The sequence below is a fragment of the Paramisgurnus dabryanus genome, chromosome 1 (genome assembly GCF_030506205.2).
Source record: "Paramisgurnus dabryanus chromosome 1, PD_genome_1.1, whole genome shotgun sequence".
Lineage (NCBI taxonomy): Eukaryota > Metazoa > Chordata > Actinopteri > Cypriniformes > Cobitidae > Paramisgurnus > Paramisgurnus dabryanus.
Window position 1 is genome coordinate 54,885,023 of NC_133337.1, and position 26,179 is coordinate 54,911,201.

The 26,179-nt window shown below is 38.1% G+C and overlaps 1 protein-coding gene across 1 annotated transcript in view; it reads right to left on the reverse strand.

Moving 5' to 3' along the window:
- Positions 1-16,315, reverse strand: part of wnt3 (wingless-type MMTV integration site family, member 3) — a 28,350-nt gene extending 12,035 nt beyond the window's left edge. Inside the window, exons 1-2 of the mRNA XM_065242375.1 lie at positions 15,967-16,315; positions 74-315 (exon numbers count right to left, since the gene is read on the reverse strand). Of these exons, the coding sequence (XP_065098447.1) occupies positions 74-315; positions 15,967-16,046 (322 nt within the window). The 5' untranslated portion in view covers positions 16,047-16,315. The remainder of the gene's footprint in view (positions 1-73; positions 316-15,966) is intronic.
- Positions 16,316-26,179: the final 9,864 nt, after the last annotated feature.

Consider the following 26,179-nt stretch of genomic DNA (forward strand, 5'->3'; position numbering starts at 1 on the left):
TGCAAACGTTTATTTCATCCCAACATTCTTATCTGTTTATCTTCTAATTCACATACGTGCAGCTTAGTCCTACCTTTATCAAGTACTGGACCGAATATGGCTAGATTGTCTTTGATAGTGGTGCAGTTCCATCTGCGGCCACGGAACTGGTGCTGACACTCCTGGATTCCCAGTTTGACCCCCTCTGCTACGCTGGGCATGATCTCAATGTAATTGCGGCAGAATCGCAGTTGTTTGGGCACCAAGCCAGGTATAGAGCCACACAGGATGGGTTGAGATCCCAGAGATGAGTACTGCTGCCCCAGGGCCAGGGACCTGAAACAAGTACAAGAGGGGACGGTTAGATAAGACCCACATTACTTCACTCATCTCTGGGGACTCATTTGAGATCTTTCTCTGAATGGTCGTGATTTAATATTGAAAGCTAACTACTGGGAATAGTATTGACTGGCATGGTTGCACAGTTGCACCTTAACTAGATTTTAGCCAGTGATTTGTAACTCGCATAAAGGGCTTACAATGGCTTTGATTTTAGCAACTTGTGTTTTATTGTGTGGAAAAATTCTGAATGCTTAGACTAATATCCAATTTTCTGTGTTATTAGTTGTATATAAGTGTGCATGTGTGCGTAGCTGTACAGCGGTATAGCGATATCTGACAGCACACATTCCTAAGAGCTTTCCATCTGCTCCAAACAGCGAGATGGCATCTGCCTAAACATGGTTTCATCAACACTTCATGGAAACAGGCCCAGTCCAGAAACTGTTACACTGTAGCAATTATTTTAATTATCATATTATTTGCCTAAAATAAGAATAAGGAAAACACGCACCCACACACACAGTTGTAATATCCTTGTTGTAACATGCTTACTATTATGTAAGATGTATAAACAGCTCCACATGTACTCTTTTTGGTCTTGTTGTGCATATTTATTAAATTGTTATGTGTATCTATTTATTATCATACTGTATGCAGAACACACACATACTGATATACACAAATTTCCTTCGCGCTCTGTCTGGAGCTGTAAGTCAAATATTCAGTGTTATAAATCCTATTTGACTTTTGGAAAGGATTCAGTACTATAACAGAGGAATCTAGGAGCTCTACCCTCATTTTCTCACAGACAGCGCTATAAAACATCCGAAGGAACATCTGAACTCATTGACTCAAAACAAATGTGTGTTATTATTCAAGTACTGAAAGTCCCTCAATAACAACTATTGATAATCTTAGTTATAAAAGATAAAAAATTCTTATTGGATAAACCTTGTTTAATGCAATATCAAGCAAAAAGCTAAGTATTTCTGAATGGCCTGATTTGAAGCGAAAGTATTTAATGAACATATAATGCGCGCTGAAAGCATTCAGTTAATATATCATTATCCAATTTTCGTCGGAGTTGGCATTTGGCGGCTTTTGTATCTGAGCTTGTATTTCATACTTAAGCTCCAACATTCCTGACTCTTGACTGTCAACAATTATTTATTTATAAATTTATTTTAATATCTGAATGTCAGCAAGAAGATGAAAAAAATATAACTTCTGCATATGCAACGGATATTAGTTAGGCTGATCTCTGCATTTAGTGTAAAACAGCTGTATATTTGACAAAGCACATACAAAAGACAAACATTTCCAGATTTATAAAACCATGCGTATGCCAGAACCTGCGTAAGATTCCCTTTATAAAAGTCAGTCAACGGACGATGCAGCGGCCCACCCCATCTCCTCCTCAAAATAACCATATGTGGAGCTTACACGCCTAGTTTCTCTAAGTCTTCTGCATATCAATTTAATATGCATGTCCATCCGTGTGACAGTAAAAGACATTAGGAAAATATGAGATATGGACAATAAATTTGTTTGGTGCCATTTCATTACATGGTTATAATTCATTCGGTATCCTTGTCTTTTTTTACAAAATAAATATTAAAATATTAGTAAAAGCTAAATTGTATAAAATACTTTTTAAATTAAGTTTTCAGAGATACTTCTTATTTTCAGAGTTATTTGCATTCCTTATTTCAGGCCAAAAAGTGTTTTTTATTATTTTAATAAAATAAAAAAATCAGTTGTGCCTATAAGGTAAACATATGTTTAGAAGATTTCTTTAGCCTATTTGTAATGGAAATCTTTTATTTCTGTTTAACTCATTGACCAAACATTTAAAAAATTAAATGTGCAAATTCTATTCATCAAATACATTAGCAGTATTTTTATAATCTTGGGAAGATCACAGAAGTTATCATTAGGCTACTGTGTGCATGTACATAACATCATCAGCACACCTTAAGTTGTACTGTATATTATTGTCAATACTGTCATAAGACATGTCAAAAAGGGTTGATTGTGTCAAAATGCTTTTTTGTTTTTATAAATTAAAATGCCAACTGTAAGTGTTCAAAGTTAGCGTGCACACAATTGTGTGTTTGTATGACAGCACATAAGCACTGTATTAATGCTTAAACGATGAGATATGCTGCCTGTCAGCCCTGGCATAGACGGTCCATTCTGGGCCAAATTTTTACCTGGTTCCCCCTTTAGGCCAGCGGAGGATCACAACTATTAGAGATCAGCCACTTACGATGACCTCAGGTTTCCCGGAGGGTGCAACCCTATCACAGCGCCAATCTCTCTGACAGATGAGTGTACTACTGCACCTCATCCACACAAAAGCCCCACCATTGAAGTCAGGGGAGAAGAATCCCCCTCCGAGGCTTCTTGGCTTTTCTTTGCTCTCCTCTCTCGATCCAGTCGTACATTTTCTCTGTTTGATGTTGTGTGAAATGAACATAGAACTGGAATTGTTAAAGGGTTGCCAGGTATGAGAGAAGAGTAGGTTTTTGTATCAAAGGAGCCAGGATGATGCTGTCTTTGATGCTCTAAGACAGTGGTCACCAATCCTGGTCCTGGAAGGGCGGTGTCTCTGCAGAGTTTAGCACCAACCTTAATCAAGCCCACCTGAAGCACCTTAATTAGCTGCTTCAGGTGTGTTTGATTAGGGTTGGAGCTAAACTCTGCAGAGACACTGGCCCTCCAGGACCAGGATTGGTGACCACTGCTCTAAGACCTGCATCAGGATGGTGAGTTGTGACATCATCAGCCTTGTCAGTAAATTGACTTCCTAGCTCTGGTACCGTATTTGTATGTAGGAGAAAGTAGAGGCATTTTAAACACCGCACTGATTTATATTACATGTAAGCTTCATTTTAATAATAACAAATAGGGCCAAACATTTCCATTTTTACCAGATGCAATATACAGGTGCTGGTCATATACTTAGAATATCATGTAAAAATTGATTTATTTCACTAATTCCATTTAAAGAGTGAAACTTGTATATTGTATTCATTCATTACACAGACTGATATACTTGAAATGTTTCTTTCTTTCTTTTTAATCCCAAATTCAGTATCTCAGAAAATTAGAATATTGTAAAAAGTTTCAATTTTGAAGACCCCTTGTGCCACACTTTTATCAGCTTATTATCTCAAAACACCTGAAAAGGCCTTTAAATGATCTCTCAGTCTAGTTCTGTAGGCTACACAATCATGGGGATGACTGCTGACTTGACAGTTGTCTAACCATTGACACCTTGCACAAGGAGGGCAGGACACAAAAGGTCATTGCAAAAGAGGCTGGCTGTTCAAAGAGCTCTGTGTCCAAGCTTAATAAAGAGGCGAAGGGAAGGAAAAGATGTGGTAGAAAAAAGTGAATGGAATTGTTGGAATAAATCAACTTTTTGATTATATTCTAATTATATGACCAGCACATGTGTGCCTAATGTGTCTGCGAAGTTTCAGCTCAAAAGTCCCCACAGATCATTTCTTATAGCATGTCCAAAATGCCACGTTTTGGGCGGCAGCAAAAAAGTGCGTTTTTATGTGTGAACCTTAAAATGAGCTACTGCCCTCACTCCTTAACCAACAAACAGTGAGTGCTTTTAGCTAAAAATAGATCTGATTCCTGCAAATACAGCGTGAGAGAATAGTACTGTATCTTTAACTGCATTAGTGCTACAATGTGCTAACAAACACATTCCAAAATCATTTTGGGTAAAATTAACAAGGCAGTCAGTGCGCATGGGTGGGGCTTTATCAATGTGACATCATTACCAAGAGAATCAAAACAGCATATTGAGACTACTTTGGTTTAATTGGGATTAAAAACGTAGTTGGGGGATTTTTTAATTGTAGGGTGGTTGTGTTCAAACATTTATGTCCGAACACCTTGTAAAAGTTGATTTTGTGTAATACGTGCCCTTTAAAACTAAAGTGTGTAATGTTTTGATGTTGAAATACTTTTCCTATCCTTGCATCCATAGGTTGATTTCCATATAAAGTGTACACACATGTTGTGCATTGAAACATTGCTTTACTTGTTTAAGCATCCCTAAATGTCCAACATGGCAACATTGGCTTAAGAGTTTGGCACTTGTGTTTACAACTAGAGGAAAGACATTGGCTTCACAGCCTATATTTATTACTGCAGGAACTGTTATTTTCTAGCAGTCATATAGTATGATATTTTTAGTCAGTCATTCATTACATTTTCTAATTGTCTGACTGAAACCCCTGCCCATTGCAGTAACTTACTGGAAGCAAAGCCTGTTTTTCTGCTGTTTTTGCTTAGTAAGTGACATAATTACACATCTGCTTGCAGTTCAACTGTCCATTAATCTCTCACCCATATAGATGATTAGTGTATTATAGTGTGTGTTTATATGTGTGTTGTGCTGAGCTCTGGGTAAGAAGTGAATTAGTCTTTTCTGCTCTTTTTAACGGACTATCAGAAGTTGATGTAAGATTTGTATAACAGGCAGAACCTCTTAATTAGATTTAGATTCGCATGCTTTGATGTGGCTTGCTTGCTTAATGTTTTGTGTGTTGTGTCATATGCACCAGTGAATCTGAAGTGGATAGGACGTAATGCATTGTTTGGACTGCGTGCAAACTATCAAATTCTCATGCCGGATACGGATGAAAGTGTAAACGCCAGCTGAAAGGTTTACAATGTAAAAAGGGTAGAGCAGCCACAAGCAAGCTGGGAACATAAACACTGGTTGACGCGAATTGCTAATTTGTCTTTGGGAATTTGCTACTGAGAGAAGACGCAGTGAAGCTTTAGGGTCTAGCAGGTGCTTGTCTGAGCAGGTTTAGGGCCACCTCTGCCCTCTAGACATTCTCTATTACTTTCTGTACTGCTGGGTGGGCGGTGACTGCAGTTCATGAAGATGAAAATAATGATGCAAGCTTTGCAAACTACAGTTACATGGATTATAAAATGAAGAAATTCTTTTGTACACAAAACCGAGTGCTTAGTTGCGATTGGCCAAAGATTGAAGTATTGGCAAGAGTTAATGAGAATAAGTGATTTATTGCTCATCCAAACCTATGTGTTTTTATTACTGTACAACACAAAATGAGAATTTTGAAGAATCATCAGGTTTTTATTGATATACTTGTAGGCTGTGATGACCACAGGCTCAAGATAAAAACTTTTTGGGGTGGATCCCGGACAGGGCTTTTCCTAGTCCCAGACTAAAATGCATGTTTGCATGTAACATAAGTGCCATTATTTTGTCTCATGATGCACACCACTGTTGTTTTTTGTATGTTTGTAAAAACTTAAATGTCCTAATATAACTAAGTCCTGGATTAATCTAAATCCTGCCTGCACGGGAAACTCCCCCTTTACTTTGATCAACATGAATTTACAATTCATTTCTTGACTATAAAGAGTTGCTATAAATTATAAAAATTAAGTTGAATTAGCCTAAGTTATTTCAACTTTATTTTTATAATTTATAGTAACTCCTCACCAGTGGCGGCCGGTAACTTCTTTTTTTGAGGGCGCATGATGCAAAGCTTGTCACAACATGTATTTAGCCCTTCATGTGTGTGGGTCGTCATTTCAAAATGCGTGTTCAGTGCGTCATGCAAACTTATGTGCATCACATGTTATGTCAAAATTTTGCCTTCGCGCCCATCAGAAGAGAAGTCACCATTATGCTATTGTTATATTGGGTCAAGAGGCACAATAATATGTGACATCTGATACTTGAGTATCTTTGTGGAGTTTAAGAGGCCAGGAACTATCTTTGTATGGACAAAATCTTTACTTGTATAAGTAGTTAATACTTAATGGGGCAGTTTCACAGACAGGGTTAAGATTAATCAAGGCCTTAATTATTTTAGGACATTTAAGTAGTTTGTACAAACATACTTTACAAAAATACATTAGTGATGTGCACTATAAGACAAAACAGTGACACTGATATGTGTTGAGATTTGTCAGTGCAAGATGTTTTTAAATTAAGCTCAAACATGACTAGAAAAAGCCTTGTCAGGGAAAACGCCCCATTTTCTATTGAAAACCATTCGAATACGGCTATAGAACAACATGTGGGTGAGAACAAATGAGCTTTGCCTTTAATATCTCATTTTGCCAGCAAAACAGCCTAAACAACATTAGAAATTTACTGTATCAGCTTCTACAAAAAGAGCTTAAAAAAAATGCACCTGTCTATGACCAAGCTGCTGACTGTTTTGGTTTTATCCAGAAGAAAAATAAATCAGAAACTCTTTGAACTTGTGAATTTGTGACATCCGACCCCTGGAGCTCTTGAGGTTGATGCCTTGTTAAAGCTGTGTTTGAGTTCATTACAAGGCCACAGCTTTGGACTGCCACCCCAGGCCCCAGACAGGTCAGGGAACATTCACCACACATTCCTGACCAGCTACAGTGAGGAGTGTTTTAAACATCTCGTCACAATTAAATTACATATATATAGACATCATAACAAGATAAACCTTAAATGTATATTTGTTTAAATCTTTTCTTTCTTTGGGTCTCCTAATAACTAATAAGATGCCACCAAAGAGCAAAATGGAATGCATATATGACCCCCAGAAACTGAACCTATGAAATTGCTTGGAAAATGTTGATCCTCGCTCATCTCTCTCTAGGCTGGATAGGACAAACTCTTAGATTTACACATTTTTTTGCATTATCATGTTCGTCACTGTATTGCGTGCCTAGTTTGGAGACAGTTGTGGTGATCACTACCGTAATGCCTTTATGTCTGTCTGAGCAATATGGCCTCCATTGCCTATTAAAGTCCTAACAAGAGATTAAAGTTGTGGCCTATTCAGATTTTGCACTCAATCCAATGTCAGTTAAGATTGACAGCACACCTAAAGATCTCATCTTAGGTGGAAATCTCTGCCCTTCACTTCCTGTCATGCTTGACATTTTAAGACAGGAAGTAGAAGATAAGAGTATTTTGGAAAATAGCACACACCTTTATGTTTCAGATGTATGGAAAGGATCTTTGCCTTAGGCTGCATGACCGAAGTTGGGTTCAGAGAGGGGAAAAGTGAAGAGGGATTAAAAAGAGAAGCACCCTTTTATAATTACCACCCTATTTGAAGCTGTATTTTGTGAAAAGACTATACCAAGTTATGCTAATATGAAAGAAGTCAACCAGTTTATAATTCACTATTTTTAAAGTTGTTTGTGTTTCTGTGAACATTATTATGGCTCATACTTATATTTCTGTCAGGATTAAAATTGTTTTAAAGGGCGCTTGTGTCCATACGAATATGAAGGGAGGGTTGTTAGCCTGAGGATGGGGCTTTTTCTCAGTCATTCTGTCAGAACAGGAACACAGGCTCTGTCAACGCACTTTGTGATTTTTAGTTCAAATGCTAAAGGCTTATCAGATGAAAAATGTCAAAACCTTTAAAGACCACCTATTGTCTGATTCATGTTTTAGAATTTCCTTTGGTGTGTAAGTGTGTATTAGTACATATAGTAACGATATGTAAAAGGTACAATCCCCGGAGTAAACGATGACAGGAGTTATTGTCTCCAACGTAAATCTCTTTTCTTAAACTACAAACTACACAAAAATTGTAGGCAACAGTTTACTTCCTGGGATTGTTGTAGTAAGCAAGACCGACATTATCATAATTCCTCCCGCTTCGGACTTACAGCCTGTAAGTTAACTCCTGTTAGCAACCGAATCTTTCAAACATGGTTAGGAGCATAGATATGTATAAAGGCTAGATGTCTCGCCCGCACTGCTAGTCAATTGAGTGGAACGTCCGCATTTGGCGGCCATCTTACCACAGGCAGCTCGCTCACTCGTAGCATTGCGTTTAATGGAGCATGTACTTTTAAATGACCATAACTTGCTTAATTACCGATTTTCAAACGGTTTGGTTTGTTATAAACGTCAGAGATGTACTTATGACACTGCATACTTAATGAATAATTTTCATGAATCATGTTAAAGCATCCAGACTAATAGCCACGTTAATAACGTTTGTAAAAAAACAAACGATTTGAAAATCGGTAGAAAATTTAGCAAGTTATGGTCATTTAAAAGTACCTGCACCATTAAACACAATGCTACGAGTAAGCGAGCTGTCTGAGGTAAGATGGCCGCCAGGTGATGATGTTAGAGACTCCGCCGTAACACTTTATACATGTCTTGTATACATATCTATGGTAAGGAGCGTCACATTTCCTGCTGATGTCAGAGGTATTCAGGCAAATCAAAACGTACAGATTAGCTGGCCAATCAGGGACAAAGAGCTTTTCAAATCCGTGCATTTCAGGAAGAGAGTGAAATCTGGAGCTACAAAAATGTATGCTATGTGTAAAATAATGTGTTTTTTAACCATAAACCACACAAACACGAGGGGCCCTATCTTGCACCCAGCGCAATTGACTTTGTCAGTGACGGATGTATCATTCGTATTTTGCACCGGCGCACAACGGGTTTTTCCCTCCACAGACGCACGTCGACAAACTAGGGAATGAACTTGTGCTCCCTGGGCGGTTCAGTGCAAAAAAGGAGGCGTGTTCTGACGCAAACCATCCCTGATGCTATTTAGCAGTTTCAAAAAACAATTGCGCCACTGACCAGAAAAAACTAGTCTAAAGTCAGTTGCGCGTGGTTCATTATGCTATTTTAAGGGCACATGCTTGACCATAATGTATAGCGTGCACAACGCGCACACACTTTGCATCTAATCTACACAGATGCAACAGTTATTTTTGCAAACCATAAATTGTTACAATAAAAAATATTAACACATGAGATAAGGGAAATCATTGTGGTGAGCATTGTGGTGGTAGTTTTTATTTATTTTGTGTGGCTGCGTTAAAAAATTATCATGCAAATAACGATTAAAATATTTTCATAAGTTTGTTGTGTGGTTGTATTACGTTTATTTTATGTAAATGATAATTAAAATGTTTTCATAAGAAACCTTAATGTATGTGAACCTGATTTGTAAGAGTACTTTGGGGTTGGACTGCTTGCGTTTCTTGGCTTTCAGCGGTGAGGGTGGACGCAGCGATGTCCTCTGCTGGCGTCAGGTCCTGTGTAGAGGCAGATCCACCTCCCGTTACACAGTGTGCCCGATTTATGCTGGCAAGCTTGGGATTCCCCCGTCTCCTAACATCATTGTAGCGCAACGTCCTGGGGATGCCAGCTGATGAGACAATTGTGGCTATTTCCTCTCACGCCTGTTTAACCGACGCTGATTTGGGCGGATTTCTCCCATCCCCATACAAAACAACTTCTCTGTCTTTGACTGCTGTTACAAGAACGTCGGTCTCCTCGGCTGTGAACCGCTCCTGGTGGCGCCTGGTCAATCCGTCATAATAACAGCAACCCGCCATGGAACTTGCGCACTTGCGTTTAAAGGGAATGTTGGATGACATTCTAACTGGTTTATTTGACATTACGCCCAAACTACACCTATGAATAATGAACCTACTTCAGATCAACCCCTTATTGATTTGCGCCTGGTGCAAGAGTTATTTCTCCCGCCGGGAAAATAGCAACAGCGCCCAAGATCCGCCCACAAAGTCACTTGCGCTTTGCGCTTCGCACTTGCGTTTCATATCGTTAAAATAGGGCCCATTGTATGAAATAGGTGCTCTTTAAAAAAAAATATTGTTTGCTTCAAATGACCACAGTACTGTTAGATAGTATCTATAGTATGATTGGTTCTTTAAACTTGAAGGCAGAACTTCCGTCGCCAGACCAGCCATATTAAGGGTTGCATTTACACCTATTTATGGTATTAGCAGTGCCCAATTTTTTACATTTATAATCTTTGCCAAAACTTGGTTCCCTAAAATCAAAGGAAAATGATAGTGTGAATAAAAATGATAATAAGGCACTTCACATTAACTGTAAACCTGTCCCTGAAATCCGATTGGTTAATTGAAATGTTGTCCCATCTCTCCCTTGGAAAAATCAGGAATGCCCAAGTAATTTGTCTCATGAAACCACCAAATGTTTCAAATCACAAGCTACCATAAGCTGGATTTTCCAAGAGAGTCATGCTTTGTGGTTTTAGGTCAAAATTGTTTTCTTCTCACATTAGTGCAATACTTCAAAAGTGGTGTAAGGATAATACGAACTGTTGTTTTCATTGGCTCCACCCTAAACCTCCACCTTGAGACACAAACTATTATGGCGTCTGTCAGCCAGGAGCTGCCGCCTGTCACAGTTTGTATCAAGGAGCTGTCACAGAGCAGAAACAGCACTGAATAAGGTGGCACTTCCTGCGTAAGTTAGCTGACACCATTGATTAAAGTTGTGATGTTTAACACAACTCCCTAAAAACCCTTCTGAATGAATTGAGTTTGGAAGCAGACGTTCGGTTTAGCCAAGATGGTTTTTCCAATTCAGTCCGGAAACCTGACCCGGCATTAGCCAAATGTCAAACTGCGGTAGCTACAGGCGTCAGCAGCAGTCTAATGTAATATATTACTACTTATTTTTAAATTAATATTCTGTTCAAACTTCTCACTCCTCTCTCCAAAACACACAACATTTCACTCTATAATGTGACAGACATATCGACTTTCTCAATCTGTCCACTATCACTATTTGAAGTATTTGGTGACTTTAGAGATAACCTCATGTGATCTGAAGGATCGAGAGAGCACAGGTGTACCCATCTTATCCTGAATGAGTGTAACTGTGCTCTTAACTTGAGGTTCTGAATCTGCTGTTGGTAATAAGAGCTTGTGTCAGTCAGACCCAACTAAGACAAACATTTTAGATTTGTTTGGCATAAGAATCTTGTCTTAGTTATTTGATGTGTTCTAAATAAGTACAGTTTAACTCAATCTGCCATCTTTGTAATTATAAACTAATATATAATCCTATACCACTTTTGATTGCTGCTTGTTCAGTATACAATGATTTAAAAGAGACAATGAACACATTTTTGTCACACAGTTTGTAATTATTTTAAATTTGTGAAACAGAAGGTTACTAAATATGTTTGCATTGGGGTTATATAAAGAACTTAGTTTGTTTGGGGAGGCTGTGGCCCAAGATTCTGGGTTCAATCCTTCGCAATAGACTGGTTCGGGAATGGATGGATGTTTGTGCAGGGAATTTCCAGGGCTCAGCATGCTTTGAATGGGACTCAATAGGTGAGAAAAAGTTTAAATTAAGTGATATATGATTTGTTTTTGAGCAGGATAGAAGAAAGGGTAGACTTGTTTCACAACTCAGGGTTGTTTTTAGGCCCGACGTGAAGTGGATTTTTTTATGATGCAGCATTAGGCTCGAGTACTTAAAGGGGTCATATTATGAGATATATTATTATATTATTGACATATGAGATCGAAAATAATAAGGGTGTCATATTATTGACATATGAGTCACGATTCTCCAAATCCTCGATTCGATTACATTTTCGATTCTAAGGCCACGGTTCGATTTGATTCTCGTTTTTTTTATTGAAAGAACGGGTTGTTATGCCATTTTTAGACTAGACTTTTATGAAATATAATATCTGACCTTGAGCCCGGAGATGCCCTGCCATGTTAGTCGTGCTGCCAGTGAAAAAATATGGTACACGCACATACCTGATAAAACGAAACTTCCTGTCAGTACTTTTCACCTTAAAAACACGCTTTTATTACCGTCAGATGAGTCATGTTTAAATGCTGTTTTCATAACTCTTAAGCATCTGAAATAATTTGTTGTGAAACTCAAACGGATCTCATTTCAGAGAAACGACCGGTCCTGTCACAGATCTCAGCCGCTTTGCTGTTGTGTTTTTTGTTTCCCATGTAAAGAGCAGCTCGCGTGGTGGCTCCTGCATCTGCCATGCTATCTTTTGACTGGCTGTAGCTAGCGAAGTTAGAGGCGGTTGACTTGCAGCCCTCAACAAGTGTATTTTTTACGCTTGGCAAGCCGACCGGACATGACATGGGGGTGTGGCAGCATCGACAATTCCATTTTTTAATTCGAAGTTCGAGGTTGTGACTTAATTTCAATCAATTTCCAATTAAATCGTGACACCCTTATAAAATAAGTATTTGGTGTCCCCAAAGTGCGTAAGGGAAGTTTTAGCTCAAAAAATTGTTTTCACATGCTTGCAAAGAATGGCTCACCCAAACAAAGTTACTGGGTTGTTCTTTTTCACATTTTCTAAGTTGATAGAAGCACTGGGGACCCAATTATAGCACTTTAACATGGAAAAGGTCAGATTTTCACACTATGACCCCTTTAAATCACTAAAAACCTTCCTTCCGCTGGATCAACTGTGAACAGCAACAGAATGTTTTACATAATGTTAACATTGCTAAGGGTGCCTTGCAGGTGCAGTGGTCGTAGCTGGGTTTTATCATAAATAAAGCACATTTATTGACCAATCAGAAACAAGGACTGGAACTAACTTTTTATAATAGTGTTTAATGTTTTGTTTTGTTGGTATTTTGGGATTAAGAGTGGAAGTTGAAGACAGGCTACTATGTATGTGTGTACTTTTTTTTATTCAACATTATGTGCTGTAAAGATAATATGTGCTGGTTAGCTTGTAGTTAACCACAATCGATTCTATTTAGTTTTAATAGGTTGTGTCTTGGAGCTAACAATTCAGCCTAACATTGAAAACAAAACTTAACTTAGTTTCCAGTGCCAGTATTGAATTAAAGGTATTTTCTACTGATATTGATCTAGTATTTTTTAGGTAATTTTCTTCTGGCCGGGCTATCTGTTTCAACTCACCCTCCTTTCCCTAAGTGGCCCCCATTATTTCTTAACATCCTTGATCTTTTCACACTGAATTGCAGCTGGTGGATTTGCTTGCGGTATCATTAAAGCGGTGACACTGGCTGACGTGAGGGGGGGATAATGACATTCCTCTCCTCAGAGATGAGTCAAGTCCCATTGAAGCCAGCAGGAGACCCGAGCAGGTCAGAATGCTTAGTGGCTTCCCGGTGCTGTCTCCTTCATGACAACAATTCTTTTGAATGAGTTTCATGTATTTGTGTATATTTCCATCAAAAAAAAACTTCTTTCCTCTTTGCAAGCCTTATGGTATAATAAAACAAAGTGTGGCTATATATTTCATTTGTAATAATAGACTTTGAATGAATACTATATGGCTTTAAAGTTCTTGAACCAGAGCGCAGTAGTGATATTGATACTTTTATAAGACTTTAACTGTGATTTATTGTTGTTTTGGAGCTCAGTAGCCCCAGTCTCCATTTACTTTGTGTACAAGCCATAACTTGATCAATTAGTGTCAGTCTTTTTCTGAGCCCCAGTCCTGATAGATAACAGATGAACGTCAGTGGAAACAGCCAGCTGGATTCGAATGCATGGTGGCTTTGGGGTGCTGTTGTGGGAAGAAGCCACAAATACCGTGTTCCTTTCTGTCTGGTATTTGTGACTGCAGAATGTGTCTCAGTCTGAGAGCTCATCTCGCTCATCGTCTGTAATGCTCGTGAAATTGAACAAAGCTAGACGGGCTGATCCGTTTCAATAGCTTACGACTAAGCTTAATTAGTTCATCTTGAGAGGACAAAGTCGGATATTAGTGGCCTGGTAAGCTGTTGAAACAGATTAGGAATTGGGATGATTATTGCATACTGTTTATTATTGTAAATTCATTCAGATGTGGGCACATTTAAGGGAGGGAGGTTTAACTGAGAAGATAAGAAATGCGTATGACTGTCTCCACAAATATGGAGACACAAAAATTGCGCACAAAAATGTGCAGATCTCTCCAAAACACAATGAATGTTCATCACATGTACAATGTACAGTTTTATAAAGAGTAAAACTGTACTTAATATAAAAAATGATGTTCGTTGGTGTAGCCTTAAGTCAGATTGATCCAGTCATATTAAATTACAGCTTAAATTTTATAGTTGTTGTTACCACAAAAAAATCATATTGTTACCTACGTGACAGTAGCAGTTTCAACTGAATATCTAATATCTAAATAATAACTATTGCACATTGTGGCTCTGCAGGATTGTTGGAGAAAAGTGCATTAATAGAAACTCTGAAAGTAATATTTGAAAGTAAGTGTATGTGTGAATTCGGTTTTGTTGTTGTGTTATGCCGAAGTATCAGTAAATGTTTTACTTGCACCTTACATATTTTCCTTGAAGTCCTGGGTTCTGTGATGCTTTTTGAACTTCATGACAATAAAAGATAAATTGATGCTGCACCTTGATGTCTCACCCCTAAGCATCTGCCCTAAAGTTTCTCTTTATATCCATCTCTCATTCATTTCAAATTTGTTATCCAAATCAAATACGCATTGTTAATGGCTGAATATAACACCACTGTCATACAAAACAGCTTTAGTGAGAACAGCTGCAGGACAATTATACTATACTGCTTTTTATCCGCGTTGTTTGGTGGCACAGGCATGTGTGTAAAGCCATGCAAATATTAATGCTTTAGCCCCTTGGCCTTTGTGTGTAAATGTATGAGTACAACTGCATGTTTGGCAGCCTTCGTTTCATAAACGAAACCAGAAGATGCTGGTGGTTTGGACGGAGAGTGCGGCGGGGACCACATGCTAACCGGGACTACTAAAGCACATTAGTTCTGACAAGTATTGTATCATGGGCCGGGGGGCTTTTGTTGTATGCCTACACAAATATTTTTGCAAGAAGATTCATGTTACAAGAAAACCCAGTGAGGTCAGTGGTATATTGAGAATGGGGTAATTAGTGAAACTATGACATATCAGCAACAGTTTGAGGTAAATATGATCCATGCAAAAAGAAGCGAAACGTTTTGAACATACTGTAAGTGTTTTAACAGTAGTCTGGCATGCAATCTGAATCATAGATAAAAACAAGGGTAAACTTTATTTTTAGTTTGAGTAAAAACTGATAATAATTCATTGTTAATTAAATTGTGGATATAGTAATATTAAACTAAAAAGTAATGGAAAATAAATAATTATGGTTTGAAATACTTATGGTGGTGCTAAATGTTTCAATTTTAAATAAATAAACAGCACATGTGCAGTGTTTACATAATCTTAATTTAGTTTACTTTTATTGTGAAGCACCGCAAAACTCAGTTATTTAAATAATTTTTTAAACACATAATAACTTCATATTTGAACTCGTTTCTCTATCACAAATGTTATTCCCAACCATATGACTTTAAATATTTAAATATTTCAGACAATTTTATAGTGTAATGATACTAGGATTAAACCCCAATGAATTTATTGAGACCCAAGCCAAGGGACATCCACACTAATGCCCCAATTAACACTCCTAACACGGCTGGAGAGCTCTAGACAACAGTATACCCCATCCGAAAAACACCTTAGCCTAACCTTGTCTCTGACAAACACTCTTCGTCCGTCACTCGCAGAACAAAACAGCATTTATTCCTTTTTTAATTTCAAGATTTCCTTATTCAAAATAAAAGGTCCCGGGTAAAACACGACAGCAAGGAAAAGACATACTAGCCTTTTCCGTCCCACCAGCGGCTGAGGTTAAGATTCTTTGGACTGAGCTGGGAACCTTTTTCCACGCAGTCAACCGAAAGTCTTCTGTATTTACTGCCCTCTGAAAAATGATCGTTGACCACCATTCTCCCCAGTGCTACTGGAGAAAGTGATGTAGAAAGTGGAGATCGTTGCTACTTACCACCAGATGGGATAGCCTCCAAGCACCCGAGAACTGGACAACCACATCCACATGAGATATCCAACCAGGTACAAATCCATGAGGTATGTCTTGTGTGGATGGAAATGTCTATTGATCAACGCATAGAATTCCTGGACAGGGGCTTAAAATTAAGTTCCAGTAGATTGATGATTCAAAGTAATTTTTTGGGTGAAATATGAAAGGAAGCCCCCCCAAAAAATTCTCCTGGCTTTGCTGCTTCTTGAGTTGGGTAAGGAAAGTGCGCCTGTCTCCCAGTAGTTAAGAGAGTAAGTGTCTCTTTCACACACTCGCACACACGCTCCTACCCGTCTTCTGATTCCCTCCCTCTCACTAAGGTTCTTCCCTAAGGTACATATCTTTTTCTCTCCCCACTTTTTCCCCTTAGGATCATCAGGGCCAATATTAGAGAGGGAGAGAGGGGGGAAAAAACGACAAGCGAGGTTTGGAGATGTCAGCTGGCAAGCCAATCACAGAGCATGGCCTTAGGTTACGCAAAAAAAAATTATTATTCCTGCCCATCTGTCAATCATGCACCACCCCCTGGTAATGTAGCAAAGAAAGAAAGAAAAAGACAGCAGAGAGTGAAAGAGAGAGAGAGAGAGGAGGCAGGGAGGGAATAGGAATAAAAGGGTGTGGGGATTGGAGTTTCAGAGAGATGGATTTGTCTTATTAAGATCAATAGTGTCTGTTTTAATGTCAAGGAAGTCCATCTGTGGCAGACGCTGTGGTAAATCGGGCCTGGTGTAGCTCGTTTCATTATTAAGCATGGCATGCCTGAACTAATTGTATCGGATACATGTGCATGCAACGCGCATCGAGAAGTCTTGGAGAATTTTGATGATAGCGTCTTCGTCTTGTGACGATTCAACACAAAGGAAAGACAATAAAAAGCCATAAAAGCTGGTGTGGCAGGGCCAGGCATGCAGTTTTCTATGCCCCAGTGGCCCAAAGGCAGCACATTTTACATAAACACTATTGTCATTCGGATAGACTTAGGGCAGACGCTGCTGAGAAAGAGACAGGGCACTAAAAGATGACAATGCATTGTACTCTAATATAGCCTCTGTCTTAGAGAGCCTAAGCAAAGGTTAATTTACAGTTTCAGGTAAAAAACAGGAGGCATGTTAGCAACAAATGACATTTATTTGCTTTAAGAGAGAAGTTAAAGGTGTAAAGAGTATAGGTGTTGTTAGTTTCCCAATAAGTGTTTCCATTGTTCTACATTTATCATGATCTAGAGGAAATTTAGAAAAAAATAACAGTAATAATACGAAATTGTCAACTGAAGATTCTCAGTTTACCATTGACTCACCCTACAGGACTATGCTGAGATGTTGCTCTTTTACAGCTCAGGAGTCTTAATGGCAGGGTTGCCAGGTTTTCACAGCAAATCTTGTCCAATTACTCAAAACTAGCCCATTCGCGTTTCGAGGGTGGTCCTCCGGTAAAAATAAACGGGGTTCTCCAGCAAATATGCATTTTACCCCCTGTAAAATTTGAATTTTATCTCTTTTTTTTTTCTCGCTTTAACCCATGAATATGAAAAACAGCCCATGACAACAGTTTTAAAGTAACCCAATTCTATGGGAAAACCGTGGACTTGGCAACCCTGCTTAATGGAGTTCTTATTGGTCTCGCTCTATCAACTTTGTCTCAGACGTTTGGATGTCCTCTATTCGGAAAAAGAAACGAATGAATCAAATCAGTCCATGCAGAATGTGTATAAAATAAATATTATTTGCACTTTATAGGAACTATCAGTCATGTTTGAGTTCTAGATGGAAAAATTGAAGGTCCATGTTGCCTTTAATTAGGTAATACGGCATCCCATTCGATGGCTAGAGACAAATATCAATAAAGATATTATAAGCAGCTAGCAAGAAAGCTGTAACTCCAAAGTGGTCAAACCCTTTAAAAAAGTCCAATGAATAAACATTGTGTTGTATTTTCAAAGCATGGAGAAAATTATCTTTCTAAACCAGCAAATAATTATTTTTGCAATACTGAAATTTGTACTGTATGACTTAATATAATTTGTTTTATGTACGAAAGTGTACAAACTCCTGCTAAGTTTTGCTTAAATTGGTATGAAAAAAATCAAATATTAAAAAATAAGATTTCTGACTCTTACAAACTCTTACAGTAACTCTTGCCAACTCTGTCATCTTGGCAAATTCTGTCATCTTGGCAAATCTACACTGTAAGACATCCCTTCTGAAACCGTGAAGGAGACGTGAGAATATTAGGATATATTTGTCAGGATAAAAAAAAATGGAAAAGCAGGAGACTACCTATCTCATTGCTGTTTAGAAGAAACTTTAGGAGATATTAAACACATGTCAAATATCTCATCAGAAAATACATTCTAAAAACTTTACTCAACTATTATTACATTAGTGCCCATCTCATAACTATGAAGTTTTTACCAGTGAAACACTTTTAATGTTATTTAGCACCATTTTTTTAGAGTGTAGGTAACTATGTTTCTCACGCACACAGCAGGAAGATGGACTGTGTGCAGCCATCACAGGAGCCAGTGAACGACACAGACATCTATGACCGTGGTTTAGAGGTCATATTTCCTTTATTCTCCCACATCAAAAGAGGCCAAAGCACAACCTGACTGTGGCTGCGCTTTGAGGCATGGGAGGTCATTATGACATACACCACTTCTTCTTGAAAGTTTGGCAAAATAAGAGTTCAGTTTTATTTGAGTATTTAAGGCTTTTTTAAAGATTAAAATCAATTAAATTCAGTGATTGATATTAAACTTTGATGCTCCCTCCCTCATATAGATTTTGTCTCATATATTTTAAGACTTTAGCCTGGAATTCACAGACAAGGTCACAACATTTTATTAACAACAGACCAATATATGATACTATATATGTTGATGGATAAAGATTATATAGACAACTGGCAGCTAAACATTCAGCTAAATGGGTGATTCTCACGAAACCATTGAAACACCACGGCACTAATGATTTTAGCTATAAAATGTGTAATATAGTAATATTAAAAAGCATCAGAATTAACACAATACTGTGTTCTACCTTGCACAATGTGTGATTTCAACATAAGAATTTATAATTTGTCAATTTTATCTCATTTTCTGCTGAAATTCTCATTACCGCAATGTGTCCGTCTGTGTTTGAACATGCGTTATGTTGTAATTTAATCAAATTAACACAAAAATATTTAGAAAAAAATAAATGGGTGTTTTGCTAGACTACTTTAGATGACAGAAAAAAATATTTACTGAATATTCATGTATAATAATAATGAAGAAAAATTAGGAAAATGATGTGTCCATGCCTGATGTTCTCATCCTCCGCAACACTTTTTGAGAACAGTTTAAGCACACATACAGAATTTTAATAAAGTTTGATTTTGGGTGACCAAGCACATGGACCAGTTACTTCAAGATGGCTACCAGGTAAGATCATTTTTTTACAGTTAATTTGAAATATTGTCTTGTCAGAATGCTTACACGACATTTTGATTATCATTACCGCAACAGATGCTTATTAAATGTTAATTTAATTAATAGAAGCATAATACTTTGATTTTAAATGCATGTGCAGAATCTCCAAATTATGTTCTTTCAGGTTTGTCATGTCATTTTCAAAATATGTCAGTGTTGATGTTTTCTGACTGTTGCGGTAATGAGGTTTTTTATGACTAATTTTTAAAATTATGTTACAAAAAGTGTTAAATGATAAGTAAAAGTGTTTAAATTAATGTTCCCATTTACTCCAGACTTTGATTTTCAATGTCTGGTGGGAAAAAAAGTACATTTAAGCAATTTTTACATTTTCATGCTTGACATTTTTAAAACCAAGTTTTCGTGAGAATCACCCAAATAATGGTTGTTGAAGACATTGTGAAATATTACATGCATATATACACTTTCAGGGGAAAAAGTACAAAAATTGTCACTGGGATGCAGTGGCAGCCAGTGACTTCTCTTCCACGGGCCACAAATTCAAAATATGTGTTCGAAGTGGCATCATGTGTCATATCAAAATACGTACCTGTTGAACACGCGTCGAAAGGTTCATGATAAAAAAGAAGCTCATGTTTACAAAATGCTTGCAAGACACTAACTTAACACTAAACTCTGATTACATGTGAGATTAAGCGAGTATCTGGCAAACGTGAGCGTCTCTTTTATCATAATCCCCTTTAAAGCGCCTGCAGCAAGCATGGATTTTGACATGATGCGTGATGCACATAGGTTCACATGCCGCGTCGAACACATATTTTGACATGATGAGCCACACACATGATGGGCTAAATACATGATTTGACGAGCTTTGCATTACGCGCCCTCGCAAAAAGAAGTCACCGGCTGCCACTGCTGGGATGGTACCTTTTAAAAAGGTCCTAATATGTACCATTTTCGATAATTCTATAGTTTGTCATTAGATTCATTTTTAAAAAACTGAGATGACAATTACAGAAAGTGTTTAACAAATGAATAAAGTCGATGCTTGTATCAAGTCCAAACTGATCTCAACATCTGTGCTCTAAGATATGAACCTGTTGGCTAGAGTGCAACTTCCAGGATTTAGCATGGAAGTGTTGTGCTCCTGACATCGGGAATAAAGATCTGCTTTGCATCAGCTGCATTGTGCCGAGATCAGCGGTTTGATTGGACTCTGCATTCTTAAGGAGTGACAGACGCGGATCTGCTCGCCAACATTGGCTGGGAAAACATGATCGGAGCGTAATTTACGAGTGGAGGCAAGGAACGGTCTGCGGTCGGCATCTCGACAAACTTTAAAACCACGTTTTCCAGGTCAAGACCGTTAGGTCCATAACACGTTGGGCTGTCTGGAAATGAACCGATGATTAGAATCTCAAGGATTTGAGCCCCTGCATGCACTGCAACAGTGTGAAGCCATGGACAAAAGCCATGGAGATGCTCGACATAGCTATAGCACAAACAAGACTTTTTTCTCCTTGCACTGCCATTGTGCTAAGGAGGAAGTCTTGATTCTCGTATCAATCGCACTTAATGAATTTACTGAAGTGGGCCCTAGAGCATGGAAATGAAGTGCACTAGCAGATCAATGGGAATAAAGAGACTGGCCTGGAGCTTTGACCTCTGGGTCAGGAGTCTCTCATCCTCCCTCATTAAGTCATGTTTGTGGACACTCCTGCTTTTTATTAGGCACAGTCCAATACATCACCTACAATGTTGTCCCTGTAATCTGGGAAAGATACCCCTTTGGCTTCCTGTTGTTTCTGTTTTTGAATGACATTAATGTTTGGATAAGTGGACAGAGGGTGATTCGAGCACTTAACGCGCACACACACCAAAGCCAAAAGATCTTGAAAGATGATACATTGAGTTAAAACATGTCCAATATTCAATGTGTGCCATTCCTCACAGCATTAACTTCAGCATGTGTGCATTAATGTGTGTGTTTGGTAGCAGCATGCACAGAAAATACACAGAGGATCCCCGCGGTGTAGGTTTCTAGGCAACACGAAAACGGCCGTAACCAGGTCCGGCTCTTTCTCAGGCTTTCCCCTCTCTCAGGAGCCACAAAGAGGGACATGTGTAGACCCCCTCTATACCTCACAAACACACACACAGACTCAATCCGGACAGTGTGGCCGGACACAGGCAACCAATAAAACCTGGATTAGTAGAGTGTTCACACGTAACACAAGAGCGAGAAAGTTTCTTAACACGCCCAAGCCCACCCTCTCCTCACACAAGTCTTTCCTCTCTTTCATTCTCTCCATCTCTCATTTCTTTTGTGTCTGCGCCTCTCCCCTCCTCTTCCTTTGCTCACTTCTCTTCAGAATTTCATTGTTTGTTATTGCCCTGTTAGAGATAAAGGAGGGCTGAGGAATTAGCTTGTTCTTACAGTTGCAGAGAAAATCCGCTTAATGTCCGGATCCCGCAACCCCCAAATTGTCTTTACCCACAAGCCCCTTGCCCTCTGGATTTAACCAATGCATGTGTACGTGTGTATCGTGCGCTATGTTAGCTGGATAAAAAAATCATTTTGCAACGTGCCAACGCTGGTGTGCTTCGCAGGCGGCTGAGATGGAGCAGTCTGACCCGTCTCCAGGCCCCCCTTGCAGCATCATGTCCTGGAAATGGGTGCATTTGTATAATATCACTGCTTTTGTCCCCACTTTGTAAGCTGAGGACAAAGCCCAGACACTCCTTCACCCCTCCCCATTCATCTCCCCCCAAACAAACCTTTTTCATTAGTGCAGCAAACACTTTCCCCTTCAATAGCCCAATACTACGCATCATCCTTGGCATTGGTGAGCTCAGCATCTCCACAGGACCCAGGCTCTTTAAAGCGCCTCTCTTCTCTCAGGACACAGAGCTCGCTTAATTAAACCGCACTTAAGCCGGACAATAAGCTTTCGCGCAGGTTTGGGCTTGGAGGGGCGAGCCCGCGGAAAGCGGTATTCATGGCCGTCGTAAAGCAGAGGCTCGGAGACTGTGAGAGACAGCGAGAGAGAGAGAGCTATATGCCAGATACTTTGTTCGCACAAGATGAAGAGTCAACAGCCACCCCCACGCCATTTCTCTCCTAATAACCACCTTTAGAAAGGCTCCGTCTGAACACAATGCATCTCCACTCCCCTTTTCTCGCTCTCAATCACCCTTCAGGACAATGCCTAAAGCCTCAACAGCCCCCAGGACCCTCAGCCCCACAACAGACAGATCTTTTATTGAAATTCTTTGGTGTTCTAATCCTCAGCTTCCTCCATAGGACAATAATGGAGTGTCAGTATTTAAGTTTTCCTTCAGCGTGCTATTATTAAGCTGGTCTGGGTCACAAGGCCTCTCTTCCTCTTCTCTCAGGATTTTAATTATTTTGGACTCTTGGGTTATTGAAGCTAGAAATCGAATACATTAAGGGAGCAAATTCCATATTTTGCGTGACTGTTATGCTTGTACGTAGAGCAAAGCACATTGTCTGGCATGTATTCTTAAGCAAATATCAAATCAAATGTGAAAGCATATATATTTACAGACTGCACCAGTCAAGGCCTCAGACTAAGATACGTGAGAGTGCTAGATGAATGAATGTGATTAAAAGGTAGTGGAAATAGTGTCACTTGGGACACCAGGAATATTGTCCCTGGTGTTGTGATAAAGTGGCCTAGTAAGGTCATCTATGGTATTGCCTACTCACTGAGCCCAGAGGATGTGGTGATCCATAAAATAGAGGGGCTTATCCAATTTTTTTTTTTTTTTTAAGTTTAATTCCAGTCTTTTGGCTTTGATGGAGCAGTCTAACAGCTCCCAGATGACAGCACGAAAGTGTCAAATCTCCTAGTGATGGTCTTTTCTCATCTGGCCCCAAACCTGTTTTTATGCTGTTCATTTAAAAATAAGTGTGACTTTGTCTGCACAGTTAAAGTTTTGTTTTTGGTGATTTACTGTTTTAACATAAACAAAATATTGTAAAGCACATCTGTGAAAATTTCACCTTGATATCCTTCATTTTGAGTGAGTAAGATCAAGTCATTGAAAGCAATGTGAAATCAAACTTTGGTGCTCCAAATCACAGTGTTAGATAAGATTTCACAGACGGGGTCACATTATATAATTTTGTAAAATTTTTGTTTAATAAATAAAAAAAATTTGTTAATGTATAGACTATTGCAGCCAGTGACTGAAAGAACAATATAGTGTCATGGTATTGTTCACGATGTGTCTTTAAGTCGTAATATATCCAATGCAATGAACATTAAATTAAAACTACAAAATTAATAAAGATAGAGATTATAATAACAACTATTAATTGTATTTTTGAACCAGAATGGACAAATTTGTCTTGGTGACAAAAGCTTATAGTGCACACAAAAATAAAATGTATATATGCATATATGCTAATGTGATCAATATTATAAATGAATATTAAACTGAGTTAAGTCATAGAAATTCTGTCTTCGCAATAACAACGTAAATATGAATGATCTTTATAACTTCAACAGTGTGTCTATACTGACATCTTCTGGTTACAAATATATTTGGAAACCCTTGTCTCAAAGGATTTTGACCATTTGTGGTGACACACAGAACTGTGGTGTCACTTGTGGTGACATAAAACATAATAAATAATTTTGGATTTTTTCCATTGTTGTTATTGATTTTATTGGTTGAGCTAGAAGTGCTCACTTTACTTTGGATCTTGATAGACAGGATTGTGTTGCAATAAGCTTAGTGATCATTTACGCTTACAAACCTCTTATATGTATTTAGGAAAAGTAGAATCACTAAGTGTATTTTAAACAGGAATAGGTTGGATTTGGCTTAAAATATCCGAGGCATGCATCTTAGGAATGTTCCACATTCTAGTTAAAAACCTCTGGGGCATACATTTGCAAGAACATGAACTGTCAGCAAAACTTTAATCTGTGGTGAATTTCATATAAACTCCATGAGCTGTTAACTTATGTAAGATGAGGAGTAGTAATTATGGAAACTTATAAATATGATATATGATTTTTGTGCTCATATATGCAACATCATCAGAAACCTCAAAACGGTGTCTATGAATAATTGGGGAAGACATAAAAAATATAAGTCAGTCTGATTTGATAAAAAAAGACTAAATTTATTTTTTTGAATATCTAAGATTTTCCCCGCTCCACCCTTAATATTGAAAAAGCATATTGAGTCAGTGATTTACTCTGCATAAAGTCATCATTTAAAGGGATAGTTCACTTTAAAATGAAAATTTTGTCATCATTTACTCATCCTCATGTTGTTCTAAACCTGTATGATTTTTTTCTCTGATGATCACAGAAGAAGATATTTTGAGAAATGATGGTAAACACACAGCAGTAAGTGACCATTACTTCCATAGTTGGATGTATGTGTGTCTGTGTGTTTACCATCATTTCTCAAAATATCTTTTGTGTTCATCAGAGAAAAAAAAAAATCATACAGGTTTAGAACAACATGAGGAAGAGTAAATGATGACAGAATTTTCATTTTAAAATAAACTATACCTTTAAAAGTTTATTAAGTTCACAAGTACTTGGCCCTCAGGTAACAAGAAGAAATAGTGCTGCTGCATTTCTATAGGAGACTAAACATAATCTAGCCTTCTAGGTAGATCACACCGTGTTAAGAAACATAAATCTTTAGGCCTAAGGGTTGTATTGTTAAGGAATATCAGACTAGCATGTTCGACGCTCCAATATATAATTTAACAGCTTTTAAAGTGTAGTACATACCCGCCAAGAGCATTGTAAGAGCAAAGGAGGGAAGACCACAATGCTTTGAAGTTGTGTGTGTTTGCTACAGTTTGATCATCAGTAAAGACGCTCCCACGTCATTCAGACGCATGGTTCATGTTTCAGTTCCTACAGGGCAAAATGAAAACATCTGTGTAGCAGAGTTGAAATTTCACAGTTAAAGAATACCTTTGGCCCTCAGTGTTTCTTAGATGCCTATTAGTAACATCTATTGGAGCAAAGGCTTGACAGCCATTATGTAATGTGTGGGATTGAAAGGTCAAGCCATACTGAGCTGCCATTACAAAAATAAAGGCAATTAAAATGTCCATTGTTGTTCTTAGGATATGCAATGGGGTCCAAAATTCAGAACTGAAAAATATGAATTTTATAATTTCTTTGCTACATTTATTTATTGTGTCACCCCCTATTTTGTTTTAATGACAGCATGGACTCGACCTGTCATGGAGATGGTTGCAGCTGTCAATTATTATTATTATTATCATTATCATTATCAATATTTTATATTATTTGATTAATGTTTTGGAAATATCAGAATTATAAATAAGTCTTATTTATTTCGCCTACAACACTTAACTAAATTCAGGTTAAATTAAAGAAAGTTTTTAGACCCAATTGTGGAAACTTAATTAATTTATGTCACAACACATAGTTTTAAGATCATGCTTTTTACCTTTGTGTTGTTTTTAAAGATATAGTTTTACAAAATGTATTTGCAACAAACACGACTACGTCTAAACATGTCTAAATAAACTACTATTCCCACAAATCTCTGTTTAATTTGCATAATAATTGTCGTAATCTTTCTTCACTAGCATTTTCTGTGACGCTAAGGGGGGCGTGAGTCTTTTCAGCAAATTATCAACGCACCCGAAGCTGATTGGTGCAAATCCGCCACGTGATTCGTAACAACCAATCGCTCGCAAGTCCGATGAATACATTT